The sequence below is a fragment of the Salvelinus alpinus genome, chromosome 4 (assembly GCF_045679555.1).
Source record: "Salvelinus alpinus chromosome 4, SLU_Salpinus.1, whole genome shotgun sequence".
Classification (NCBI taxonomy): domain Eukaryota; kingdom Metazoa; phylum Chordata; class Actinopteri; order Salmoniformes; family Salmonidae; genus Salvelinus; species Salvelinus alpinus.
In genome coordinates this window covers 1,636,163-1,661,162 of record NC_092089.1, presented here as the reverse complement: position 1 = coordinate 1,661,162, position 25,000 = coordinate 1,636,163, and the positions used below count along the sequence as shown (strand labels likewise).

Sequence of the window (25,000 nt, the reverse complement as noted above, 5' to 3'; positions counted from 1 at the left end):
GCCCACGGAGCTCATCACTAAGCTAAGGACCCTGGGACTAAACATCTCCCTCCGCAACTGGATCCTGGACTTCCTGATGGGCCGCCCCCAGGTGGTGAGGGTAGGTAGCAACACATCTGCCACGCTGATCCTCAACACTGGAGCCCCTCAGCGGTGCGTGCTCAGTCCCCTCCTGTACTCCCTGTTCACCCACGACTGCATGGCCAGGCACAACTCCAACATCATCATTACGTTTGCAGACGACACAACAGTGGTAGGCCTGATCACCGACAATGACGAGACAGCCTATAGGGAGGAGGTCAGAGACCTGGCCAGGTGGTGCCAGAATAACAACCTGTCCCTCAACGTAATCAAGACAAAGGAGATGATTGTGGACTACAGGAAAAGGAGGACCGAGCACGCCCCCATTCTCATCGACGGGGCTGTAAATCAAAATCAAATCAAATTTTATTAGTTACATGCGCCAAATACAACAGATGTAGAACTTACAGTAAAATGCTTACTTACGAGCCCCAAACCAACAATGCAGTTTCAAAAAGATACGGATAAGAAAGTGGAGCAGGTTGAGAGCTTCAAGTGGGTAGTGTACAGAGGGTAGTGTGTATGGTCCAGTACATCACTGGGGCCAAGCTCCCTGCCATCCAGGACCTATATACCAGGCGGTGTCAAAGGAAGGCCCTAAAAATGGTCAAAGACCCCAGCCACCCCAGTCATAGACTGTTCTCTCTACTACCACATGGCAAGCGGTACCAGAGCACCAAGTATAGGACCATAAGACTCCTGAACAGGTAATCAAATGGCTACCCAGAATATTTGCATTGTCCCCCCACGCTGCTACTACTCTCTGTTTATTATCTATGCATAGTCACTTTAACTATACATTCACCTACATTTTACCTCAATTAGCCTGACTAACCGGTGCCCCCGCACATTGATTCTGTACCGGTACCACCTGTCCTGTATATAACCAGGCGGTTACTGGTTACTGTTATTTTCACTGTCACTGTTATTTTTATTTTGTATCTCTTTACTTATCTATTGTTTACCTAATACCTATTTTTTACTTAAAAATTGCACTGTTGGTTAGGGCTTGTAAGTAAGCATTTCACTGTAAGGTCTACTACACCTGTTGTATTCGGCGCACATGACAAATAGACGTTGATTTGATTTGACTTATCTTCCACACTACGTAAAGCGCTTCACAGACCTCGACTACTACAGAGAGAGCGGGAGAGAGGAGGAAGAAAGAGAGAGGGGAGAGAAAGGTGGGAGAAGGAGAGGAGAGGGAAGAGAAAGAGAAAAAGAGAGATGAGAGAACAAGTGAATGAGCAGGAAAGACAGAACAGAGAAAGAAAAAGAGATGTGTCACGCCCTGATCTGTTTCACCTGTCCTTGTGCTTGTCTCCACCCCCTCCAGATGTCGCCCATCTTTCCCATTATCCCCTGGGTACTTATACCTGTAACTTTCTGTCTGTCTGTGCCAGTTTGTTTTGTCTGTTTAAACCTACCAGCGTTGGCCCTTGCTCCTGTCTTTGCTATAGTCCCTGTTTTCTAGTTTCCCGGTTTCGACCTTTCCTGCCTGACCTGACCCTGAGCCTGCCTGCCGTCCTGTACCTTTGCCTTTACTCTGGATTACCGACCTCTGCCTGACCTGTGTCACGCCCTGACCGTAGAGAGCTTTTTATGTCTCTATTTTGGTTTGGTCAGGGTGTGATTTGGGTGGGCATTCTATGTTTCTTTTTCTATGATTTGTATTTCTGTGTGTTTGGCCGGGTGTGGTTCTCAATCAGAGGCAGCTGTCTATCGTTGTCTCTGATTGAGAACCATACTTAGGTTGCCTTTTCCCACCTATATTTGTGGGTAGTTGTCTATGTGTAGTTGCCTGTCAGCACTCATTTTTGTATAGCTTCACGGTTCGTTTGTTATTTTGTTTAGTGTTCGTTCTTTGGAATAAAGAAGTATGTACGCATTCCACGCTGCCCCTTGGTCTCCTCTCTTTGACGGCCGTGAAAACTTGACCCTGAGCCCGCCTGCCTTACACCCTCTCTGGATTATTGACCCCTGCCTGCCTTGACCTGTCGATTGCCTGCCCCTGTTGAAAGAATAAACTTTTGTTTCTTCAACACTGTCTGCACCTGGGTCATATTGTCACACCCTGACCTTAGAGAGCCTTTTTATTTCTCTATTTGGTTAGGTCAGGGTGTGATTTGGGTGGGCATTCTAGTTTTCTATTTCTTTGTTGGCCGGGTATGTGTCACGATCGTCGTAATGATGAGACCAAGGCACCGCGTGAGTAGGGTTCCACATAATATTAATAAAGAGACACTCACAAAACAAAACAATAAAGAACAAACGAAACGTGAAGCTACTGGAGTGCACAAAGGCAACTTACTGTAGACAAGATCCCACAACACAAACGAGAAAAATGGCTACCTAAATATGATCCCCAATCAGAGACAACGATAAACAGCTGTCTTTGATTGGGAACCATATCAGGCCAACATAGACATACAAAACCCCTAGACATACATCACCACTAGACATACAAAAACCCTAGACTTACAAAAACCCTAGACATACAAAACTAGCGTACCCACCCTAGTCACACCCACCCTAGTCACACCCAAACAGAGATATCTAAGGTCAGGGCGTGACAGTATGGTTCCCAATCAGAGGCAGCTGTCTATCGTTGTCTCTGATTGGGAATCATACTTAGGCAGCCTGTTTTTCCACCCTAGTTTGTGGGAAGTTGTTTTTGCACAGTAGCTGAGAGCCCTGCAGAACTTTACGTTCGTTTATATTGTTTTGTTGTTTTGTCTGTGTTTCATTATTAAATTATCATGAACACTTTCCACGCTGCGCTTTGGTCTCAATCATTCAATGACGGACGGAACAGAACTTCCCAACACCAAGTGACCAAGCAGCGTGTCCAGGAGTGGAGAATGTCCTGGACCTGGGAGGACGTAATGGCTGGGGACAAGACCCAGTCAGGGAGTCGAGTGAGGAGCTCGACACAAGATTCCGGAGAGAGGTGCTGGCGTTAAGAGCGCTGCAGAGCGGGCGTGCTGAGGAGACACCAGTCCGGTGTCATGTGCACCGGTTTCCCACATCTGGCCTCCGGTACGCCTCCCCAGTCCGGTGCGTCCTGTGTCTCCTGGGGTGTGTGTCACCGTTCCGGTACAATGTGTGCCGGTTCTTCGCACCATGTCTCCAGTGCGCCTTCACAGCCCAGTGTGTCCTGTGCCAGCGCCCCGCACTTGCCAGGCTAAAGTGAGCATCCAGCCAGGACGCGTTGTGCCAGCTCTATGCTCCAGACCTCCAGTGCGCCTCCACGGCCCAGTATATCCTGAACCGGCCATACGTACTGTGTCTCCAGTGCGCCTCCACAGTCCAGTACGTCCTGTGCCTCCTCCCCGCACTCGCCCTGAGGTGCGTGTCATCAGCCCGGTGCCACCTGTACCGGTGCAATGCATCAGGCCTCCAGTGCGCCTCCACAGTCCAGAGCTTCCGGCGACAGTTCCCAGTCCAGAGATTCCAGCGACAGTCCCCAGTCCAGAGCTTCCGGCGACAGTCCCCAGTCCAGAGCTTCCGGCGACAGTCCCCAGTCCAGAGCTTCCGGCGACAGTCCCCAGTCCAGAGCTTCCGGCAACAGTCCCCAGTCCAGAGCTTCCGGCGACGTTTCACAGTCCGGAACCTCCAACGACGGTCCACAGTCCGGGACCTCCAATGACGATCCACAGTCCGGAACCTCCAACGACGGCCCACAGCCCAGAACCTCCTGAGACGGTCCGCAGTCCGGAACCTCCTGAGACGGTCCGCAGTCCGGAACCTCCTGAGACGGTCCGCAGTCCGGAACCTCCTGAGACGGTCCGCAGTCCGGAACCTCCTGAGACGGTCCGCAGTCCGGAACCTCCTGAGACGGTCCGCAGTCCGGAACCTCCTGAGACGGTCCGCAGTCCGGAGTCCCCTGCGACGGTCTGCAGTCCAGAGTCTCCGGCGACGGTCGGCAGTCCGGAGCCACCGGCGATGATCCGCGGTCCGGAGTCTCCGGCGACGATCCACGGTCCGGTTCCTCCGGCGACGATCTACGGTCTGGTTCCTCCGGCGACGATCTACGGTCCGGAGCCTCCGGCGACGATCCACGGTCCGGTTCCAAGGAGGTGGAGGGATCAGCAAGCAGAGCGGGGTCTACGCCCCGAACCGGAGCCGCCACCGAGGCTAGATGCCCACCCGGACCCTACCTCATAGAGTCAGATTTTGCGGCCGTAGTCCGCACCATTGGGGGGGGGGGGTACTGTCACGCCCTGACCATAGAGAGCCTTTTTATTTCTCTATTTGGTTAGGTCAGGGTGTGATTTGGGTGGGCATTCTAGTTTTCTATTTCTTTGTTGGCCGGGTATGGTTCCCAATCAGAGGCAGCTGTCTATCGTTGTCTCTGATGTTTTTCCACCCTAGTTTGTGGGAAGTTGTTTTTGCACAGTAACTGAAAGCCCTGCAGAACTTTACGTTTGTTTATATTGTTTTGTTGTTTTGTCTGTGTTTCATTATTAAATTATCCTGAACACTTTCCACGCTGCGCTTTGGTCTCACTCATTCAACGACGGACGTAACACATACCTTGAAACGTGATAAGATGAGAGATGAGAGAACAAGTGAGTGAGCAGGAAAGACAGAACAGAGAAAGAGAGGAGCAAAGGAATGTGGGTACAAAAGGAAGACAGAAAGGTAGAGAAGAAAAAGAGAAAGGGAGAGGGAGGATAGAGGAGAGAAAGAGAGGGAGGGAGAGGATAGAGAAGAAAAAGAGAAAGGGAGAGGGAGGATAGAGGAGAGAAAGAGAGGGAGGGGGAGGATAGAGGAGAGAAAGAGAGGGAGGGAGAGAATAGAGGAGAGAAAGAGAGGGAGGGAGAGGATAGAGGAGAGAAAGAAAGGGAGGGAGAGGATAGAGGAAAGAAAGAGAGGGAGGGAGAGGATAGAGGAGAGAAAGAGAAAGGGAGAGGGAGGATAGAGAAGAAAAAGAGAAAGGGAGGATAGAGAAGAAAAAGAGAAAGGGAGAGGGAGGATAGAGGAGAGAAAGAGAAAGGGAGAGGGAGGATAGAGAAGAAAAAGAGAAAGGGAGAGGGAGGATAGAGGAGAGAAAGAGAGGGAGAGGGAGGATAGAGGAGAGAAAGAGAGGGAGGGAGAGAATAGAGGGAGGGAGAGAATAGAGGAAAGAAAGAGAGGGAGGGAGAGGATAGAGGAGAGAAAGAGAGGGAGGGAGAGGATAGAGGAGAGAAAGAGAGGGAGGGAGAGGATAGAGGAGAGAAAGAGAAAGAGGTAAGATTAGGGTAGAGTTAGTATACACAGAGTTTCCCTACATCTAAAATAAACAGCCGCTAGAAGAAGATAATATATCATGTAGAGTGATCCTCAGAGTTAATAAGACAGTTGGGAAAACAGAAATTGGGTGTGAGAGGGAGAGTGACAAAGACGTGTGTGTGATCGCTTCCATGAACTGTTTATGAAACAGATTGGGTGCGATAAAGATAGTGACACAGACCCTGAAAAATCCCCTAAAATGACAAATAACCATAGGCGTAATCAGGCCAGACTTGACCATATATGAGTTAGACAGACAGGCAGTCCGACAGTCAGTCAGTCAGATAGGCAGTCCGACAATCAGTCAGACAGGTAGTCCGACAGTCAGTCAGTCAGACAGTCAATCAGACAGTCAGTCAGTCAGTCAGTCAATCAGACAGTCAGTCAGTCAGTCTAGTCATTAAATACAGTTGGTAATTTCCTTTTAAAGTACAGCTCTACCACATCACTGGTGTTACCATGACACACAATCTAACCTAAACACAAAGGATGTGCAGCGACAACACACACACACAAAAATACACACACACACACACACACACAAAAATACACACACACACACACACACACACACACACACACACACACACACACACACACACACACACACACACACACACACACACACACACACACACACACACACACACACACACACACACACACACACACACACACACACACACACACACACATACACACACACACCATACATATAACCACACCCTGTTTGTCTGGTGGTGACCTGTTTTGACCACTGGAGACTTTCTGGCCCAAGCTAAATATAAAGTATGTGGTGAACCCGCAAGAAACGGTCTGGTTAAAAACAACCCTTTCCCTGCACAGCCTGCTAATTATACAGCCAGCCAGAGACAAGAGGAGAGAGGGAGGAGAGGGAGAGAGAAAGGGTGGAGATGAGAGAGGAGAGGGAGGAGAGAGAGCAGAAGAGAGGGAGGAGAGAGAGATCAGAAGAGAGGGAGGAGAGACAGAGGAGAGGGAGAGGAGATGAGAGAGAGGAGAAGGGACAGAGGAGCGGGGAGAGGGGAGGAGATAGAGGACAAGAGAGGGAGGAGAAGAGAGGGAGAAGAGAGAAATGAGAAGAGAGGGAGGAGAGACAGAGGAAAGGGAGAGGAGATGAGAGAGAGGAGAGAGAGGAGAGGGGAGAGAGGAGAAGAGAGGGAGGAGAGAGAGATGAGAGGAGAGGGAGGAGAGGGAGAGGAGAGAGAGGAGAAGAGAGGGAGGAGAGAGAAATGAGAAGAGAGGGAGGAGAGACAGAGGAGAGGGAGAGGAGATGAGAGAGATGAGAGAGAGGAGAGGGGAGAGAGGAGAAGAAAGGGAGGAGAGAGATGAGAAGAGAGGGAGGAGAGGGAGAGGAGAGAGGAGAAGAGAGGGAGGAGAGAGAGGAGAAGAGAGGGAGGAGAGAGAGATGAGAAGAGAGGGAGGAGAGACAGAGGAGAGGGGAGAAAGGAGAAGAGAGGGAGGAGAGAGAGAGGAGAAGAGAGGGAGGAGAGAGAGAGGAGAAGAGAGGGAGGAGAGAGAGAGGAGAAGAGAAGAGAGGGAGGAGAGAGAGGAGAAGAGAGGGAGGAGAGAGAGAGGAGAAGAGAGGGAGGAGAGAGAGAGGAGAAGAGAGGGAGGAGAGAGAGAAGAAGAGAGGGAGGAGAGAGAGGAGAAGAGAGGGGGAGGAGAGAGAGGAGAAGAGAGGGAGGAGAGAGAGAGGAGAAGAGAGGGAGGAGAGAGAGAAGAAGAGAGGGAGGAGAGAGGAGAAGAGAGGGAGGAGAGAGAGAGGAGAAGAGAGGGAGGAGAGAGAGAGGAGAAGAGAGGGAGGAGAGAGAGAGGAGAAGAGAGGGAGGAGAGAGAGGAGAAGAGAGGGAGGAGAGAGAGGAGAAGAGAGGGAGGAGAGAGAGGAGAAGAGAGGGAGGAGAGAGAGGAGAAGAGAGGGAGGAGAGAGAGGAGAAGAGAGGGAAGAGAGAGAAAGGAGAAGAGAGGGAGGAGAGAGAGGAGAAGAGAGGGAAGAGAGAGAAAGGAGAAGAGAGGGAGGAGAGAGAGAGGAGAGGGGAGAAAGGAGAAGAGAGGGAGGAGAAAGAGAAGAAAGCACAAGAGGATAGATGGAGGAAAGGAGGATGTAGCAGAAGAAAGGAAAAAGAGAGGGACGCAAAAGTAACATAAGGTGAGGTTGTGCAGAGGAGAGATGACTGAAGATAAACATTCTAGAACACTAGTGGAGCAAGAGAGAAAAACACTTTTAAAAACAGTTTATTGCAAACACGCATAAAGCAGGAATAAACCAGCAATTACTGTGCTGCAGAGTCACTTGACCAATTAAAGAGAGCAGAGAGACCAGATCCTATGGAACATACAGCGAGAAAGAGACACAGAGAAAGTCATAAATAAAAGAATAGTGTGAAATACACTAGTAAAAAGAGGTGGGTAAGAGCCCAGCTCTGATGTGGCTGAGAGGCACAACATGTGTGTGTGTGTGTGTGTGTGTGTGTGTGTGTGTGTGTGTGTGTGTGTGTGTGTGTGTGTGTGTGTGTGTGTGTGTGTGTGTGTGTGTGTGTGTGTGTGTGTTCTCTGCGATGGCGTATCCGGTGATGTTTCTCTTCTCACACTCCTCCAGAGTGTGTGTGTGTGCGTGACTGTGTGTGCGTGTGTGTGTTTGTACAGCTGCAGTGGCTTTAGGAGCTAACCAGGCTGTACTACAGTGGCCACACCTGCAGCTCTGCTGACCCAGCAACAGCCAACCCCGTCAGTCTTCCTACCAATGCCAGCTCTGGTATCTTTTCATCTGTATGTGTTTGATTCATACAAGAAGTCCAAGAAACAAAACAGCACAGACAGGCAGACAGGCAGGCAAAGAGACAGACAGGCAGACAATGAGACAGACAGACAGACAAAGAGACAGACATGCAGACAGACAGAGAGACATGCAGGCAGGCAGATAGACAGACAGACAGGCAGACAGAGAGACAGACCGTTCTATGACCATTTCGACCCAGCACTCATAAACAAGGGTTTAGTATTGCCAGTGTAACAGTATAGCTTCCGTCCCTCTCCTCGCCCCTACCTGGGCTCGAACCAGGAACACATCGACAACAGCCACCCTCGAAGCATCGTTACCCATCGCTCCACAAAAGCCACGGCCCTTGCAGAGCAAGGGGAACAACTACTCCAAGTATCAGAGTGAGTGACGTCGCCGATTGAAACGCTATTAGCGCGCACCCCGCTAACTAGCTAGCCATTTCACATCGGTTACACCAGCATAATCTCGGGAGTTTATAGGCTTGAAGTCATAAACAGCGCAATGCTTGAAGCATTGCGAAGAGCTGCTGGCAAAACGCACGAAAGTGCTGTTTGAATGAATGCTTACGAGCCTGCTGGTGCCTACCATCGCTCAGTCAGACTGCTCTATCAAATATCAAATCATAGACTTAATTATAACATAATAACACACAGAAATACGGTCTTAGGTCATTAATATGGTCGAATCCGGAAACTATCATTTCGAAAACAAAACGTTTATTCTTTCAGTGAAATACGGAACCGTTCCGTATTTTATCTAAAGGGTGGCATCCATAAGTCTAAATATTCCTGTTACATTGCACAACCTTCAATGTTGTCATAATTACGTAAAATTCTGGCAAATTAGTTCGCAACGAGCCAGGCGGCCCAAACTGTTGCATATACCCTGACTCTGCGTGCAATGAACGCAAGAGAAGTGACACAATTTCACCTGGTTAATATTGCCTGCTAACATGAATTTAAGTTTAGCTAAATATGCAGGTTTAAAAATATATACTTCTGTGTATTGATTTTAAGAAAGGCATTGATGTTTATGGTTAGGTACAGTCGTGCAACGATTGTGCTTTTTTCGCAAATGCGCTTTTGTTAAATCATCCCCCGTTTGGCGAAGTTGGCTGTCTTTGTTAGGAAGAAATAGTCTTCACACAGTTCGCAACGAGTCAGGCGGCCCAAACTGCTGCATATACCCTGACTCTGTTGCAAGAGAAGTGACACAATTTCCCTAGTTAAAAGAAATTCATGTTAGCAGGCAAAATTAACTAAATATGCAGGTTTAAAAATATATACTTGTGTATTGATTTTAAGAAAGGCATTGATGTTTATGGTTAGGTACACGTTGGAGCAACGACAGTCATTTTTTGCGAATACGCACTGCATCGATTATATGCAACGCAGGACACGCTAGATAAACTAGTAATATCATCAACCATGTGTAGTTAACTAGTGATTATGATTGATTGATTGATTGTTTTTTATAAGATAAGTTTAATGCTAGCTAGCAACTTACCTTGGCTTCTTACTGCATTCGCGTAACAGGCAGGCTCCTCGTGGAGTGCAATGTAAGGCAGGTGGTTAGAGCGTTGGACTAGTTAACCGTAAGGTTGCAAGATTGAATCCCCGAGCTGACAAGGTAAAAATCAGTCATTCTGCCCCTGAACAAGGCAGTTAACCCACAGTTCCTAGGCCGTCATTGAAAATAAGAATGTGTTCTTAACTGACTTGTCTAGTTAAATAAAGGTGTAAAAATGTTAAATTAAAATTAAAATTAAAATCGGCCAAATCGGTGTCCAAAAATACGGATTTCTGATTGTTATGAAAACTTGAAATCGGCCCTAATTAATCGGCCATTCCGATTAATCGGTCGACCTCTAGTTAATACCAATGTCCCCTCTAAACTGCGTGCAGTGCGCATGCACAGCTCCCCCTGGACTGCCGTGCAGAATAAATATCAGCACACGCAGAGAAGCATGAGATTGAACTTCAATCAACTTTCTAGAGTTTTCCGTTAGTTAACACTATCAACGTTTCCCTTTACTGTGGAAATTGTGATCGAATCTGTCAGGACCCGGTGAGAGAAACAGTCACTAATAGTCGGCAGAACCCAGAAGATGAGGCAGACTCAGCAGTACTAGAAATGGTGGTTTAATAAAAGGACAAGATCTTCAGGCAAAGAATATAAATCCACCACGTCCAAAAATAAAGCCAAGAGGCACAAAATGGATATCCTCCAAAATACAAAGAAACTCCACAAAGTGGTAAAAACAGCAGGGAAAAACAAACCTCAAAAGACTACTCAAAAATACACAAGCACTAAACCAGAGAACCTCTGGAAAATCCAATAAGAGAAATATGTTCACAACAAGGCTGGGGCTGGGTGCTAACATACAAACACTGAGCAAAGAACTGAGGAACACACAGGGTTTAAATACTAACAAGGGAACGACACACAGGTGCAAACAATAATTAGAGCAAGGAAAAAACAAAAGGTACAAAAAAGGTGCAATGGGGACATCTAGTGACCAAAACCTGAACAGTCCTGGCCAAAACCTGACAGAATCAACGCAATATTAGCCTGTTTCAATACAACATACCAAAACAAAACCAACTTTGCAAGAGATGTTGTTGTATTCAGAATGCATCGGAGTAGGATTCTATTGCATTAACAGGCACGACTCAGGCCCATACTCTACACAGACTGGTGCGCTATAACCAATCAGAGCTGCAGTAGGCCTATATGCAAATAGACCATTGCCATATATGGGTCTGTGCCATTCACTTTGAACTGGACTGTTTGTACAGCATGAGCAGTCGTCAGTAGATGTTCTTGTTTTGAGATCAAAGTGAGAGCTACACGTAGCAACGTGTGCACATTTCTACATTTGTTCATATCCTTCGCTAGTTAGGGAGTTATTAGCCCAGTTATATAGAATCTGTAGTCAGCAATAGGGGAGTGGTTGCTTCCTACAAGAGCACAAAACGTGTGCATTTCTAGACATCTTTGAAAATCTGTGTTGTATTTTTAAATAGGCTTGAATAAGCTAAGTAGCCAATAGGCAGAGGGTAGCATAATTTGTCTGATTCTCTGTAATAATGGTATGGGAATAATGATGCATTTTATTTTGTAAAGTGGTTTCTTGCATCAAACAACACAACAACATTTTCAGTCACCTCGTCTGAAGGACAAGTGGATAAACAGGCTAATGTCAAGCTCTGCATGTTTTTTCAAAAGTCTCATAGAATGTAGGCCTACCTTGAGCACAACACATTGGCTGCTACTGTATCCTGAATGATAGAACAGCTAAAATGTTATGGGATGCATTTTCTCAATTGTTGATGGTATGCCACTCTAGTAGGCCTACATTAAGGCCTACATTAAGATCAAATAGCCACAGTAGCCTACTTGACCACTGTTAAAACAAACTTAAAACGGGTACAGCCTCAGTGTTCACAGTAAACGCATGCCAGAAGTTGCACAGAATTTTCCCGTTCAACTTTCCGCTCAGTTGACCTGAAATTTGCTCAGTGTTGAAAAACATTGGAGGGAACATTGGTTAATAGTATTAGTAAAAGAAAGCTGTCTGTTTTACGTAGCGGTGCTGTGGATGAAAGGTAATGACAGTCTACAAGGGTGGTGCCTGTATTTCCAGTCACCGCCTTTAAACGGCCTTTAAACTGCTTTTAAACTGCTTTTAAACTGCTTTTAAACTGCTTTTAAACTGCCCTTCTCACATCCTGACCATTTACCTTTAAATGTGCTGGAAAACAGGAACTCTCCTCCAATTACCTGCCTTGCTTATGTGTGTGTGTGTGTGTGTGTGTGTGTGTGTGTGTGTGTGTGTGTGTGTGTGTGTGTGTGTGTGTGTGTGTGTGTGTGTGTGTGTGTGTGTGTGTGTGTGTGTGTGTGTGTGTGTGTGTGTGTGTGTGTGTGTGTGTGTGTGTGTGTGTGTGTGTGTGTGAGTGAGTGAGTGAGTGAGTGAGTGAGTGAGTGAGTGAGAATGAAAGCCGTGGCGTGTAGAGTACGGGTGTGTGTGAGTGAGAATGAAAGCCGTGGCGTGTAGAGTACGGGTGTGTGTGAGTGAGAATGAAACCCGTGGCGTGTAGAGTACGGGTGTGTGTGAGTGAGAATGAAAGTCGTGGCTTGTAGAGTACGGGTGTGTGTGTGAGTGAGAATGAAAGCCGTGGCATGTAGAGTACGGGTGTGTGTGAGTGAGAATGAAAGCCGTGGCATGTAGAGTACGGGTGTGTGTGAGTGAGAATGAAAGCCGTGGCATGTAGAGTACGGGTGTGTGTGAGTGAGAATGAAACCCGTGGCGTGTAGAGTACGGGTGTGTGTGAGTGAGAATGAAAGCCGTGGCGTGTAGAGTACGGGTGTGTGTGAGTGAGAATGAAAGCCGTGGCGTGTAGAGTACGGGTGTGGTACACTATCTGTATATGAGTTTAATAAAGGAGGAATGTAATTTTCAAAGGATAACTTTTATGGTGTGAGATATCAGGTGTCCATATTAGACAGCTGTTTGTTATGTTTTGACCTCTGACCCCTCTATACCCCTCAGCCTCAGCTGGATTCCATGTTCCACAGAGAAGAAAAGAATAAGGAAATATTTGACATTGTTAAAGGGCAGAGTGAGTTATGATTGAGACATTGACCAGCCAATGAGAATGGCTTATGAATGATTGACAGACGTACCAGCCCATGTGGATGGCGTATGCTGTGCGTGTCTCCCGCCCCTCCTGTCGGCTGATGTTCTTAGCTGCTTCAACCACCTCCTGTGTTGTCTGGTAGTCTCTCAGTGACCACTCATGGACCGCAACCTCACCGTACTGCAAAACCCCCACCTGAACACAACCATACACGGTCATGGTAGAAACAAAACCACACACACAATGGTGTCTGGCTGTCTTTCCAATGTAGTTGAGCAAACAGTGGGATATCCACAGATAGAGCATGACCCCATGTTCCCCCTGTCCTCTACTTGTCCCCATCTCCCTCTCCAATCCTCAACCAAAACCTCTACCCCACTGCTACTTCTTCTCCCCTCATGTTTCCTCTCCCCTCATGTTTCCTCTCCCCTCATGTTTCCTCTCCCCTCTCCCCTCATGTTTCCTCTCCCCTCATGTTTCCTCTCCCCTCTCCCCTCATGTTTCCTCTCCCCTCATGTTTCCTCTCCCCTTATGTTTCCTCTCCCCTCTCCCCTCTTCCCTCATGTTTTCTCTTCCCTCATGTTTCCTCTCCCCTCATGTTTCCTCTCCCCTCATGTTTCCTCTCCCCTCTCCCCTCATGTTTCCTCTCCCCTCATGTTTCCTCTCCCCTCATGTTTCCTCTCCCCTCATGTTTCCTCTCCCCTCATGTTTCCTCTCCCCTCTCCCCTCATGTTCCCTCTCCCCTCATGTTTCCTCTCCCCTCTCCCCTCATGTTTCCTCTCCCCTCATGTTTCCTCTCCCCTCATGTTTCCTCTCCCCTCATGTTTCCCCTCATGTTTCCTCTCCCCTCATGTTTCCTCTCATGTTTCCTCTCCCCTCATGTTTCCTCTCCCCTCATGTTTCCTCTCATGTTTCCTCTCCCCTCATGTTTCCTCTCCCCTCATGTTTCCCCTCATGTTTCCTCTCCCCTCATGTTTCCCCTCATGTTTCCTCTCCCCTCATGTTTCCCCTCATGTTTCCTCTCCCCTCATGTTTCCTCTCCCCTCATGTTTCTTCTCCCCTCATGTTTCCTCTCCCCTCTCCCCTCATGTTTCCTCACCCCTCTCCCCTCATGTTGCTTCTCCCCTCTCCCCTCATGTTTCCTCTCCCCTCTCCCCTCATGTTTCCTCTCCCCTCATGTTTCCTCTCCCCTCATGTTTAGGCCAACTCTAGTGCCATTGCATAAGTCCATCCATTCATTCTCATCAGATTACCACACTGTGTTGTGTTTCAGTGTATAGGACTGGCTTGTCAAGTTGACTGAGACTCAACCAGCAGAATCCAGAGGATTTCATCACAGAAATGTACAGACGCAAACACAAGCACATACACACACACACGCACACAGCCTTACCTGCATCTGTTCTGGGCTGATATGGAACTTGCTGAGGATGTTACTGAGGAAGTTCTGGACTTCATACCAGGGATAGATACTATTGGAACCATCCAGAACGATCACTATGTCCATGTATGTTGCACATCCTGGACAGAGAACACACATTATTGGATCCATAAGGGAACGCTGAGAGTACTAAGGACCCACGTGTGTGTGTGTGTGTGTGTGTGTGTGTGTGTGTGTGTGTGTGTGTGTGTGTGTGTGTGTGTGTGTGTGTGTGTGTGTGTGTGTGTGTGTGTGTGTGTGTGTGTGTGTGTGTGTGTGTGTGTGTGTGTGTGTGTGTGTGTGTGTGCAGTTACTCTGTGCAGTAGGGGCGATGGTCTCTCTAGGTTCCAGGTCGTCGCTGACAGAAGCACAGATCCCCGTACTGAAGACTGACGTACCACACTCCTGAGACCACAGGGGCGCACACGCCTGGAACACACACACACACACACACACACACACACACACACACACACACACACACACACACACACACACACACACACACACACACACACACACACACACACACACACACACACATGATTATTATTACTGCTTTAAGTGAACCTGTAAAGGTAACATAACGTACACAACTGTCATATCATCCTAGCTAGCACTGATTTATTGGTGAGCGTGAGAGGCACAAGGCAAGGACAGAGTTGACTTCCCCACTGGGCTGTTGGTCAGGTCTGCTACTGAACACACCAATAAACACCAGCAGGCTGAGTGGAGGAGAGGCAGACCCAGATAGAAAAAGAGGGTTGGAGACTGAGAGAGAGAGAGAAGGGGGGGGGTTACCGTACGACAGACCACGTATTCACCCTGCACACCCTAATTGTCAAACAAACAAAGGCAAAGTCTTCTCATGCTTTGTTGATTTCAAAAAAGCTTTTGACTCAATTTGGCTATACAAATTCATGAAATGCTGTTTTGGGGGAAAAACATACAACCTTATAAAATCCATGTACACAAACAATAAGCGTGCTGTTAAAATTGGCGAAAACACACACATTTCTTTCCACAGGGCCGTGGGGTGAGACAGGGATGCAGCTTGAGCCCCAGCCTCTTCAACATACACTACCGTTCAAAAGTTTGGGGTCACTTAGAAATGTCATTGTTTTTGAAAGAAAAGCAATTTTTTTGTCCATTAAAATATCATCAAATTGATCCGAAATACAGTGTAGACATTGTTAATGTTGTAAATTACTTTTGTAGCTGTAAATGGCAGATTTTTTATGGAATATCTACATAGGCGTACAGAGGCCCATTATCAGCAACCATCACTCCTGTGTTCCAATGGCACGTTGTGTTAGCTAATCCTAGTTTATCATTTGAAAAGGATAATTGATCATTAGAAAACCCTTTTGCGATTATGTTAGAACAGCTGAAAACTGTTGTTCTGATTAAAGAAGCAATAAAACTGGCCTTCTTTAGACTGGTTGAGTATCTGAAGCATCAGCATTTGTGGGTTCGATTACAGGCTCAAAATGGCCAGAAACAAAGACTTGTCTTCTGAAACTCGTCAGTCTATTCTTGTTCTGAGAAATGAAGACTATTCCATGTGATAAATTGCCAAGAAACTGAAGATCTCGTACAACGCTGTGTACTACTCCCTTCACAGAACAGCGCAAACTGGCTCTAACCAGAATAGAAAGAGGAGTGGGAGGCCCCGGTGCACAACTGAGCAAGAGGACAAGTACATTAGAGTGTCTAATTTGAGAAACAGATGCTGCACAAGACCTCAACTGGCAGCTTCCTTAAATAGTACCCGCAAAACACCAGTCTCAACGTCAACAGTGAAGAGGCGACTCCGGGATGCTGACCTTCTAGGAAAGATTACGCCGATACCCAATTACTCTCAAAATCAAGAAATGAGCCGTTAAATTCTACAACCACCTAAAAGGAAGTGATTCCCAACCTACAGAGAGATGAACCTGGAGAAGAGTCCCCTAAGCAAGCTAGTCCTGGGGCTCTGTTCACATACACAAACAGACCCTACAGAGCCCCAGGACAGCAACACAATTAGACCAAACCATATCATGAGAAAACAAAAAGATAATTACTTGATACATTGGAAAGAATCAACAAAAAAACTGAGCAAACTAGAATGATATTTGGTCCTAAACAGAGAGTACACAGTGGCAGAATAACTGACCACTGTGACTGACCCAAACTTAAGGAAAGCTTTGACTATGTACAGACTCAGTGAACATAGCCTTGCTATTGAGAAAGGCCACCGTAGGCAGACCTGGCTCTCAAGAGAAGACAGGCTATGTGCACACTGCCCACAAAATTAAGTGGAAACTGAGCTGCACTTCCAAACCTCATGCCAAATGTATGACCATAGAGAGACATATTTCCTTCAGATTACACAGACCCACAAAGAATTTGAAAACAACTCCAATTTTGATAAACTTCCATATCTACTGGGTGAAATACCACCGTGTGCCATCACAGCAGAAAGATGTGTGACCTGTTGCCACAAGAAAAGGGCAACCAGTGAAGAACAAACACCATCGTAAATACAAACCATATTTAAGTTGATTTATTTTCCCTTGTGTACTTTAACTATTTACATATCGCTACAACACGGTATATAGCCATTGGAACTTTTGTGAGTGTAATTTTTTATTGTTTATTTCACTTTTGTTTATTATACACTGCTCCAAAAAATAAAGGGAACACTTAAACAACACAATGTAACTCCAAGTCAATCACACTTCTGTGAAATCAAACTGTCCACTTAGGAAGCAACACTGATTGACAATAAATTTCACATGCTGTTGTGCAAATGGAATAGACAACAGGTGGAAATTATAGGCAATTAGCAAGACACCCCCAATAAAGGAGTGGTTCTGCAGGTGGTGACCACAGACCACTTCTCAGTTCCTATGCTTCCTGGCTGATGTTTTGGTCACTTTTGAATGCTGGCGGTGCTTTCACTCTAGTGGTAGCATGAGACGGAGTCTACAACCCACACAAGTGGCTCAGGTAGTGCAGCTCATCCAGGATGGCACATCAATGCGAGCTGTGGCAAGAAGGTTTGCTGTGTCTGTCAGCGTAGTGTCCAGAGCATGGAGGCGCTACCAGGAGACAGGCCAGTACATCAGGAGACGTGGAGGAGGCCGTAGGAGGGCAACAACCCAGCAGCAGGACCGCTACCTCCGCCTTTGTGCAAGGAGGAGCACTGCCAGAGCCCTGCAAAATGACCTCCAGCAGGCCACAAATGTGCATGTGTCTGCTCAAACGGTCAGAAACAGACTCCATGAGGGTGGTATGAGGGCCCGACGTCCACAGGTGGGGGTTGTGCTTACAGCCCAACACCGTGCAGGACGTTTGGCATTTGCCAGAGAACACCAAGATTGGCAAATTCGCCACTGGCGCCCTGTGCTCTTCACAGATGAAAGCAGGTTCACACTGCGCACATGTGACAGACGTGACAGATTCTGGAGACGCCGTGGAGAACGTTCTGCTGCCTGCAACATCCTCCAGCATGACCGGTTTGGCGGTGGGTCAGTCATGGTGTGGGGTGGCATTTCTTTGGGGGGCTGCACAGCCCTCCATGTGCTCGCCAGAGGTAGCCTGACTGCCATTAGGTACCGAGATGAGATCCTCAGACCCCCTGTGAGACCATATGCTGGTGCGGTTGGCCCTGGGTTCCTCCTAATGCAAGACAATGCTAGACCTCATGTGGCTGGAGTGTGTCAGCAGTTCCTGCAAGAGGAAGGCATTGATGCTATGGACTGGCCCGCCCGTTCCCCAGACCTGAATCCAATTGAGCACATCTGGGACATCATGTCTCGCTCCATCCACCAACGCCACGTTGCACCACAGACTGTCCAGGAGTTGGCGGATGCTTTAGTCCAGGTCTGGGAGGAGATCCCTCAGGAGACCATCCGCCACCTCATCAGGAGCATGCCCAGGCGTTGTAGGGAGGTCATACAGGCACGTGGAGGCCACACACACTACTGAGCCTCATTTTGACTTGTTTTAAGGACATTACATCAAAGTTGGATCAGCCTGTAGTGTGGTTTTCCACTTTAATTTTGAGTGTGACTCCAAATCCAGACCTCCATGGGTTGATAAATTTGATTTCCATTGATAATTTTTGTGTGATTTTGTTGTCAGCACATTCAACTATGTAAAGAAAAAAGTATTTAATAAGAATATTTCATTAATTCAGATCTAGGATGTGTTATTTTAGTGTTCCTTTATTTTTTTGAGCAGTGTATATTTCACTTGCTTTGGCAATGTAAACATATGTTTCCCATGCCAATAAAGCTCTTTGAAATGAAATTTAATTGAGGGGGTGGCTGAGACAAAGGGGGGGGGGGGGGACTGAGAGAGAGAGGGGGGACTGAGAAAGAGAGAGAAAGAGAGAGAGAGAGGGGGAACTGAGAGCGAGAGAGATAGAGAGAGAAAGAGAAAGGGAGAACTGAGAGAGAGCGCGATAGAGAGAAAAAGAAAGAGAGAGAGAAAGACAGACAGAGAACCAGAGAGAGAGAGAGAAGGGGGACTGAGAGAGAGAAATAGAGAGAGAGATGTGGGGAGAGGGAGAGCGAGAGAGTGAAAGAGAGATGAGGAGAAGAATTGGGTATAAGCGAGGGGGGGTATGTCATGGAAAAGCATATAATTGTGGTTTGAGAACAGATCAAATGAAAGAGAGGGAGAAGAGAGAGAGAGAGAGAGAGGGTTGGGGTGAAGAAGTTGTTGACATGTTGGCAGTTTTCAGGAGTATTTTAGCAGAGCTGAAACGCAGATGACCAATAAAGCCATTTAATCCCAATTGTAGTGAATGAGGTGAGGCAGAACAGTCACATAACAATATTGATGTCTTCAAAGCATACTATTTATTTGGCTTTAAAACCAAAGAGAGAGGAAGGGAAAGGAGGAGTGTGGAGAGAGAGGAGAGCTAGGATAAAAGGAACAACATTCATACACACTAGGAGACAAAAGAAAAATGAAAAGAGTGACGGAGGGAGGGAGGAAAGAGAAAACATGGCCCTGTCATTACCAAAGGCCCCAGCACAGCTACAGTACAGACACAGAGACAGAGAGAGACAGAGGGAGGGATGGCGAGAGAGGGATGAGAGAAAGCTGCTATGGCTTTTGGTAGGCCTGTCATTACAAAGGGCCGGAGCTGCATTCCGATCCTGTTTTAGACCCTACCACAGGGGTTAAAATACACACACACGCAAAAACAGGGTGCGCTGGCCCTGGCATTAGTGAACTGTGTTTGACTCTGCACCTAGAGTAGCTGCAAATAGCTGGCAGACACACACACACACAGGAGTGGCTGCTTGCTGGCACAGCCACCCAGTAATTCCTCTGTAACCATAGAGATCTGGAGATACCTGGATCAGAAGACTCTGCTAGGACAACGTGGCCCAGAGTGTGTGTGTGTGTGTGTGTGTGTGTGTGTGTGTGTGTGTGTGTGTGTGTGTGTGTGTGTGTGTGTGTGTGTGTGTGTGTGTGTGTGTGTGTGTGTGTGTGTGTGTGTGTGTGTGTGTGTGTGTGTGTGTGTGTGTGTGCGCTTGAATGTATGGTAAGAAAAGCTGCCCTATAATGAGGGGGGATTCTGAACACACACAGACATGGCATCTAATGTTAATTCCTTCTAAACATGGCCTCAGCTGACTCATTGAAAAGTCCATACCAAACAAACACACCACCTCCTCCTCTCACCCCCACCACATCCCTCCAGGACTGACTCAGTTCCTACAGCCATATGTAACCCAGGATCAAACACATGTTGTCTACAAGACTCAAGACCGTGTTAGCCCACTGACTCAATCAATTCATCAATCAATCAGTCAACCAGTCAGCCAATGGGACAGAGAACGTACCAGGAATCCATCAGGTGAGTCTGGACTGAGGGTCATTCCTAGATGAGAGTTCTTCAGGTTTCTAGATACATTCTGTAACGTGCTCTCACCTGAGACAGAGAGGGAGGAGAGAGATGGTTGATGACATTACCTAGAGGCTGAGCTATGGTCAGTTTAGTGTTTCTCCTCCTAATGGTTAAGATTAGGATCAGCGGAGGGGAAGCTGATCCTAGATCTGTGGTTGTCTCTCACCTAGGTTGGTTTTGGTGCAGTTGGAGCTCCTCTCCTCTCCCACGATGCATTTGTACACGTCTCCTCTCCTGGTATTGGAAGGTCCATCCCAAGGAGCACCAACCAGCATCCTGCATCACAATCACACACACAGCCAATCAGGTAAGATTATCAATGCATCCTACTACAGATACACTAATTGATAGCCTGGAGGGCGGCAGGTAGCCTGGAGGACGGCAGGTAGCCTGGAGGACGGTAGATAGCCTGGAGGACGGCAGGTAGCCTGGAGGACGGCAGGTAGCCTGGAGGGCGGCAGGTAGCCTGGAGGGCGGCAGGTAGCCTGGAGGGCGGCAGGTAGCCTGCCATTGAGCAAGGCAGTGAACCCTAATTGCTCCAGGGTCGCCATCAATAACCTGTACACCTACAGGTTACCCACTTGCTCATGCAGTGAAACAAGACAAATATAAGCACCCCCTTTTTGACCTTTGACAAACACACACACATACAGACGTTGATACTCACGATTTGTCCCCCGCATTGTCATGCTGTAGCACAGAGAAACCAAACAGGGCCTCCTCTGGACCAGTGTAGATACGAGGCCGCTTAACATCGATGTTGAAACACTCACACAACCCTGAGGAAACATTACAACAGAGAGAAGGTTATAGAAAGGGGTTGTGAGGAGAGAGGGGCTGGGGTTGTGAGGAGAGGGGGGCTGGGGTTGAGAGGAGAGAGGGGCTGGGGTTGTGAGGAGAGAGGGGCTGGGGTTGAGAGGAGAGGAGAGAGGGGCTGGGGTTGTGAGGAGAGAGGGGCTGGGGTTGAGAGGAGAGAGGGGCTGGGGTTGAGAGGAGAGAGGGGCTGGGGTTGAGAGGAGAGAGGGGCTGGGGTTGTGAGGAGAGAGGGGCTGGGGTTGAGAGGAGAGAGGGGCTGGGGTTGTGAGGAGAGAGGGGCTGGGGTTGTGAGGAGAGAGGGGCTGGGGTTGTGAGGAGAGAAGGGCTGGGGTTGTGAGGAGAGGGGGGCTGGGGTTGAGAGGAGAGAGGGGCTGGGGTTGTGAGGAGAGAGGGGCTGGGGTTGAGAGGAGAGAGGGGCTGGGGTTGTGAGGAGAGAGGGGCTGGGGTTGAGAGGAGAGAGGGGCTGGGGTTGAGAGGAGAGAGGGGCTGGGGTTGAGAGGAGAGAGGGGCTGGGGTTGGGAGGAGAGAGGGGCTGGGGTTGAGAGGAGAGAGGGGCTGGGGTTGTGAGGAGAGAGGGGCTGGGGTTGAGAGGAGAGAGGGGCTGGGGTTGTAAGGAGAGAGGGGCTGGGGTTGAGAGGAGAGAGGGGCTGGGGTTGTGAGGAGAGAGGGGCTGGGGTTGAGAGGAGAGAGGGGCTGGGGTTGTGAGGAGAGAGGGGCTGGGGTTGTGAGGAGAGAGGGGCTGGGGTTGTGAGGAGAGAGGGGCTGGGGTTGAGAGGAGAGAGGGGCTGGGGTTGAGAGGAGAGAGGGGCTGTGGTTGTGAGGAGAGAGGGGCTGGGGTTGAGAGGAGAGAGGGGCTGGGGTTGTCAGGAGAGAGGGGCTGGGGTTGAGAGGAGAGAGGGGCTGGGGTTGAGAGGAGAGAGGGGCTGGGGTTGAGAGGAGAGAGGGGCTGGGGTTGAGAGGAGAGAGGGGCTGGGGTTGAGAGGAGAGAGGGGCTGGGGTTGAGAGGAGAGAGGGGCTGGGGTTGTGAGGAAAGAGGGGCTGGGGTTGACAGGAGAGAGGGGCTGGGGTTGTGAGGAGAGAGGGGCTGGGGTTGTGAGGAGAGAGGGGCTGGGGTTGAGAGGAGAGAGGGGCTGGGGTTGAGAGGAGAGAGGGGCTGGGGTTGAGAGGAGAGAGGGGCTGGGGTTGTGGGGAGAGAGGGGCTGGGGTTGTGAGGAGAGAGGGGCTGGGGTTGTGAGGAGAGAGGGGCAGGGGTTGTGAGGAGAGAGGGGCTGGGGTTGAGAGGAGAGAGGGGCTGGGGTTGTGAGGAGAGAGGGGCTGGAGATGTGAGGAGAGAGGGGCTGGGGTTGAGAGGAGAGAGGGGCTGGGGTTGTGAGGAGAGAGGGACTGGAGTTGTGAGGAGAGAGGGGCTGGGGTTGTGAGGTGAGAGAGGCTGGAGTTGTGAGGAGAGAGGGGCTGGGGTTGAGAGGAGAGAGGGGCTGGGGTTGTGAGGAGAGAGGGGCTGGGGTTGAGAGGAGAGAGGGGCTGGGGTTGTGAGGAGAGAGGGGCTGAGGTTGTGAGGAGAGAGGGGCTGGGGTTGTGAGGAGAGAGGGGCTGGGGTTGTGAGGAGAGAGGGGCTGGGGTTGAGAGGAGAGAGGGGCTGGGGGGCTGGGGTTGTGAGGAGAGAGGGGCTGGGGTTGTGAGGAGAGAGGGGCTGGGGTTGAGAGGAGAGAGGGGCTGGGGTTGAGAGGAGAGAGGGGCTGGGGTTGTGAGGAGAGAGGGGCTGGGGTTGTGAGGAGAGAGGGGCTGGGGTTGAGAGGAGAGAGGGGCTGGGGTTGTGAGGAGAGAGGGGCTGGGGTTGAGAGGAGAGAGGGGCTGGGGTTGAGAGGAGAGAGGGGCTGGGGTTGAGAGGAGAGAGGGGCTGGGGTTGAGAGGATAGAGGGGCTGGGGTTGTGAGGAGAGAGGGGCTGGGGTTGTGAGGAGAGAGGGGCTGGGGTTGAGAGGAGAGAGGGGCTGGGGTTGAGAGGAGAGAGGGGCTGGGGTTGAGAGGAGAGAGGGGCTGGGGTTGTGGGGAGAGAGGGGCTGGGGTTGTGAGGAGAGAGGGGCTGGGGTTGTGAGGAGAGAGGGGCTGGGGATGAGAGGAGAGAGGGGCTGGGGTTGAGAGGAGAGAGGGGCTGGGGTTGTGAGGAGAGAGGGGCTGGGGTTGTGAGGAGAGAGGGGCTGGGGTTGTGAGGAGAGAGGGGCTGGGGTTGAGAGGAGAGAGGGGCTGGGGTTGAGAGGAGAGAGGGGCTGGGGTTGTGAGGAGAGAGGGGCTGGGGTTGTGAGGAGAGATGGGCTGGGGTTGAGAGGAGAGAGGGGTTGGGGTTGTGAGGAGAGAGGGGCTGGGGTTGAGAGGGGAGAGGGGCTGGGGTTGAGAGGAGAGAGGGGCTGGGGTTGAGAGGAGAGAGGGGCTGGGGTTGAGAGGAGAGAGGGGCTGGGGTTGTGAGGAAAGAGGGGCTGGGGTTGAGAGGATAGAGGGGCTGGGGTTGTGAGGAGAGAGGGGCTGGGGTTGTGAGGAGAGAGGGGCTGGGGTTGTGAGGAGAGAGGGGCTGGGGTTGAGAGGAGAGAGGGGCTGGGGTTGAGAGGAGAGAGGGGCTGGGGTTGTGGGGAGAGAGGGGCTGGGGTTGTGAGGAGAGAGGGGCTGGGGTTGTGAGGAGAGAGGGGCTGGGGTTGTGAGGAGAGAGGGGCTGGGGTTGAGAGGAGAGAGGGGCTGGGGTTGTGAGGAGAGAGGGGCTGGAGTTGTGAGGAGAGAGGGGCTGGGGTTGTGAGGTGAGAGAGGCTGGGGTTGAGAGGAGAGAGGGGCTGGAGTTGTGAGGAGAGAGGGGCTGGGGTTGTGAGGAGAGAGGGGCTGGGGTTGAGAGGAGAGAGGGGCTGGGGTTGTGAGGAGAGAGGGGCTGGAGTTGTGAGGAGAGAGGGGCTGGGGTTGTGAGGTGAGAGAGGCTGGAGTTGTGAGGAGAGAGGGGCTGGGGTTGAGAGGAGAGAGGGGCTGGGGTTGTGGGGAGAGAGGGGCTGGGGTTGTGAGGAGAGAGGGGCTGGGGTTGTGAGGAGAGAGGGGCTGGGGTTGTGAGGAGAGAGGGGCTGGGGTTGAGAGGAGAGAGGGGCTGGGGTTGTGAGGAGAGAGGGGCTGGAGTTGTGAGGAGAGAGGGGCTGGGGTTGTGAGGTGAGAGAGGCTGGGGTTGAGAGGAGAGAGGGGCTGGAGTTGTGAGGAGAGAGGGGCTGGGGTTGTGAGGAGAGAGGGGCTGGGGTTGAGAGGAGAGAGGGGCTGGGGTTGTGAGGAGAGAGGGGCTGGAGTTGTGAGGAGAGAGGGGCTGGGGTTGTGAGGTGAGAGAGGCTGGAGTTGTGAGGAGAGAGGGGCTGGGGTTGAGAGGAGAGAGGGGCTGGGGTTGTGAGGAGAGAGGGGCTGGGGTTGAGAGGAGAGAGGGGCTGGGGTTGTGAGGAGAGAGGGGCTGGGGTTGTGAGGAGAGAGGGGCTGGGGTTGAGAGGAGAGAGGGGCTGGGGTTGTGAGTAGAGAGGGGCTGGAGTTTTGAGGAGAGAGGGGCTGGGGTTGTGAGGTGAGAGAGGCTGGAGTTGTGAGGAGAGAGGGGCTGGGGTTGTGAGGAGAGAGGGGCTGGGGTTGAGAGGAGAGAGGGGCTGGGGTTGAGAGGAGAGAGGGGCTGGGGTTGAGAGGAGAGAGGGGCTGGGGTTGAGAGGAGAGAGGGGCTGGGGTTGAGAGGAGAGAGGGGCTGGGGTTGAGAGGAGAGAGGGGCTGGGGTTGTGAGGAAAGAGGGGCTGGGGTTGAGAGGATAGAGGGGCTGGGGTTGTGAGGAGAGAGGGGCTGGGGTTGTGAGGAGAGAGGGGCTGGGGTTGTGAGGAGAGAGGGGCTGGGGTTGTGAGGAGAGAGGGGCTGGGGTTGAGAGGAGAGAGGGGCTGGGGTTGAGAGGAGAGGAGAGAGGGGCTGGGGTTGAGAGGAGAGAGGGGCTGGGGTTGTGGGGAGAGAGGGGCTGGGGTTGTGAGGAGAGAGGGGCTGGGGTTGTGAGGAGAGAGGGGCTGGGGTTGTGAGG

General features: G+C 50.2%; 1 protein-coding gene across 2 annotated transcripts in view; it reads right to left on the bottom strand.

Annotated features, from left to right (window-relative positions):
• Window positions 1-25,000, bottom strand: part of LOC139572692 (integrin alpha-10-like) — a 72,705-nt gene that overhangs the window by 35,415 nt on the left and 12,290 nt on the right. For both annotated transcript variants that reach the window (XM_071395379.1, XM_071395380.1), the window contains exons 2-7: window positions 20,797-20,908; window positions 20,296-20,405; window positions 20,065-20,153; window positions 14,530-14,644; window positions 14,189-14,316; window positions 12,842-12,990 (exon numbers count right to left, since the gene is read on the bottom strand). In XM_071395379.1, coding sequence (XP_071251480.1) covers window positions 12,842-12,990; window positions 14,189-14,316; window positions 14,530-14,644; window positions 20,065-20,153; window positions 20,296-20,405; window positions 20,797-20,908 — 703 coding nt within the window. The remainder of the gene's footprint in view (window positions 1-12,841; window positions 12,991-14,188; window positions 14,317-14,529; window positions 14,645-20,064; window positions 20,154-20,295; window positions 20,406-20,796; window positions 20,909-25,000) is intronic.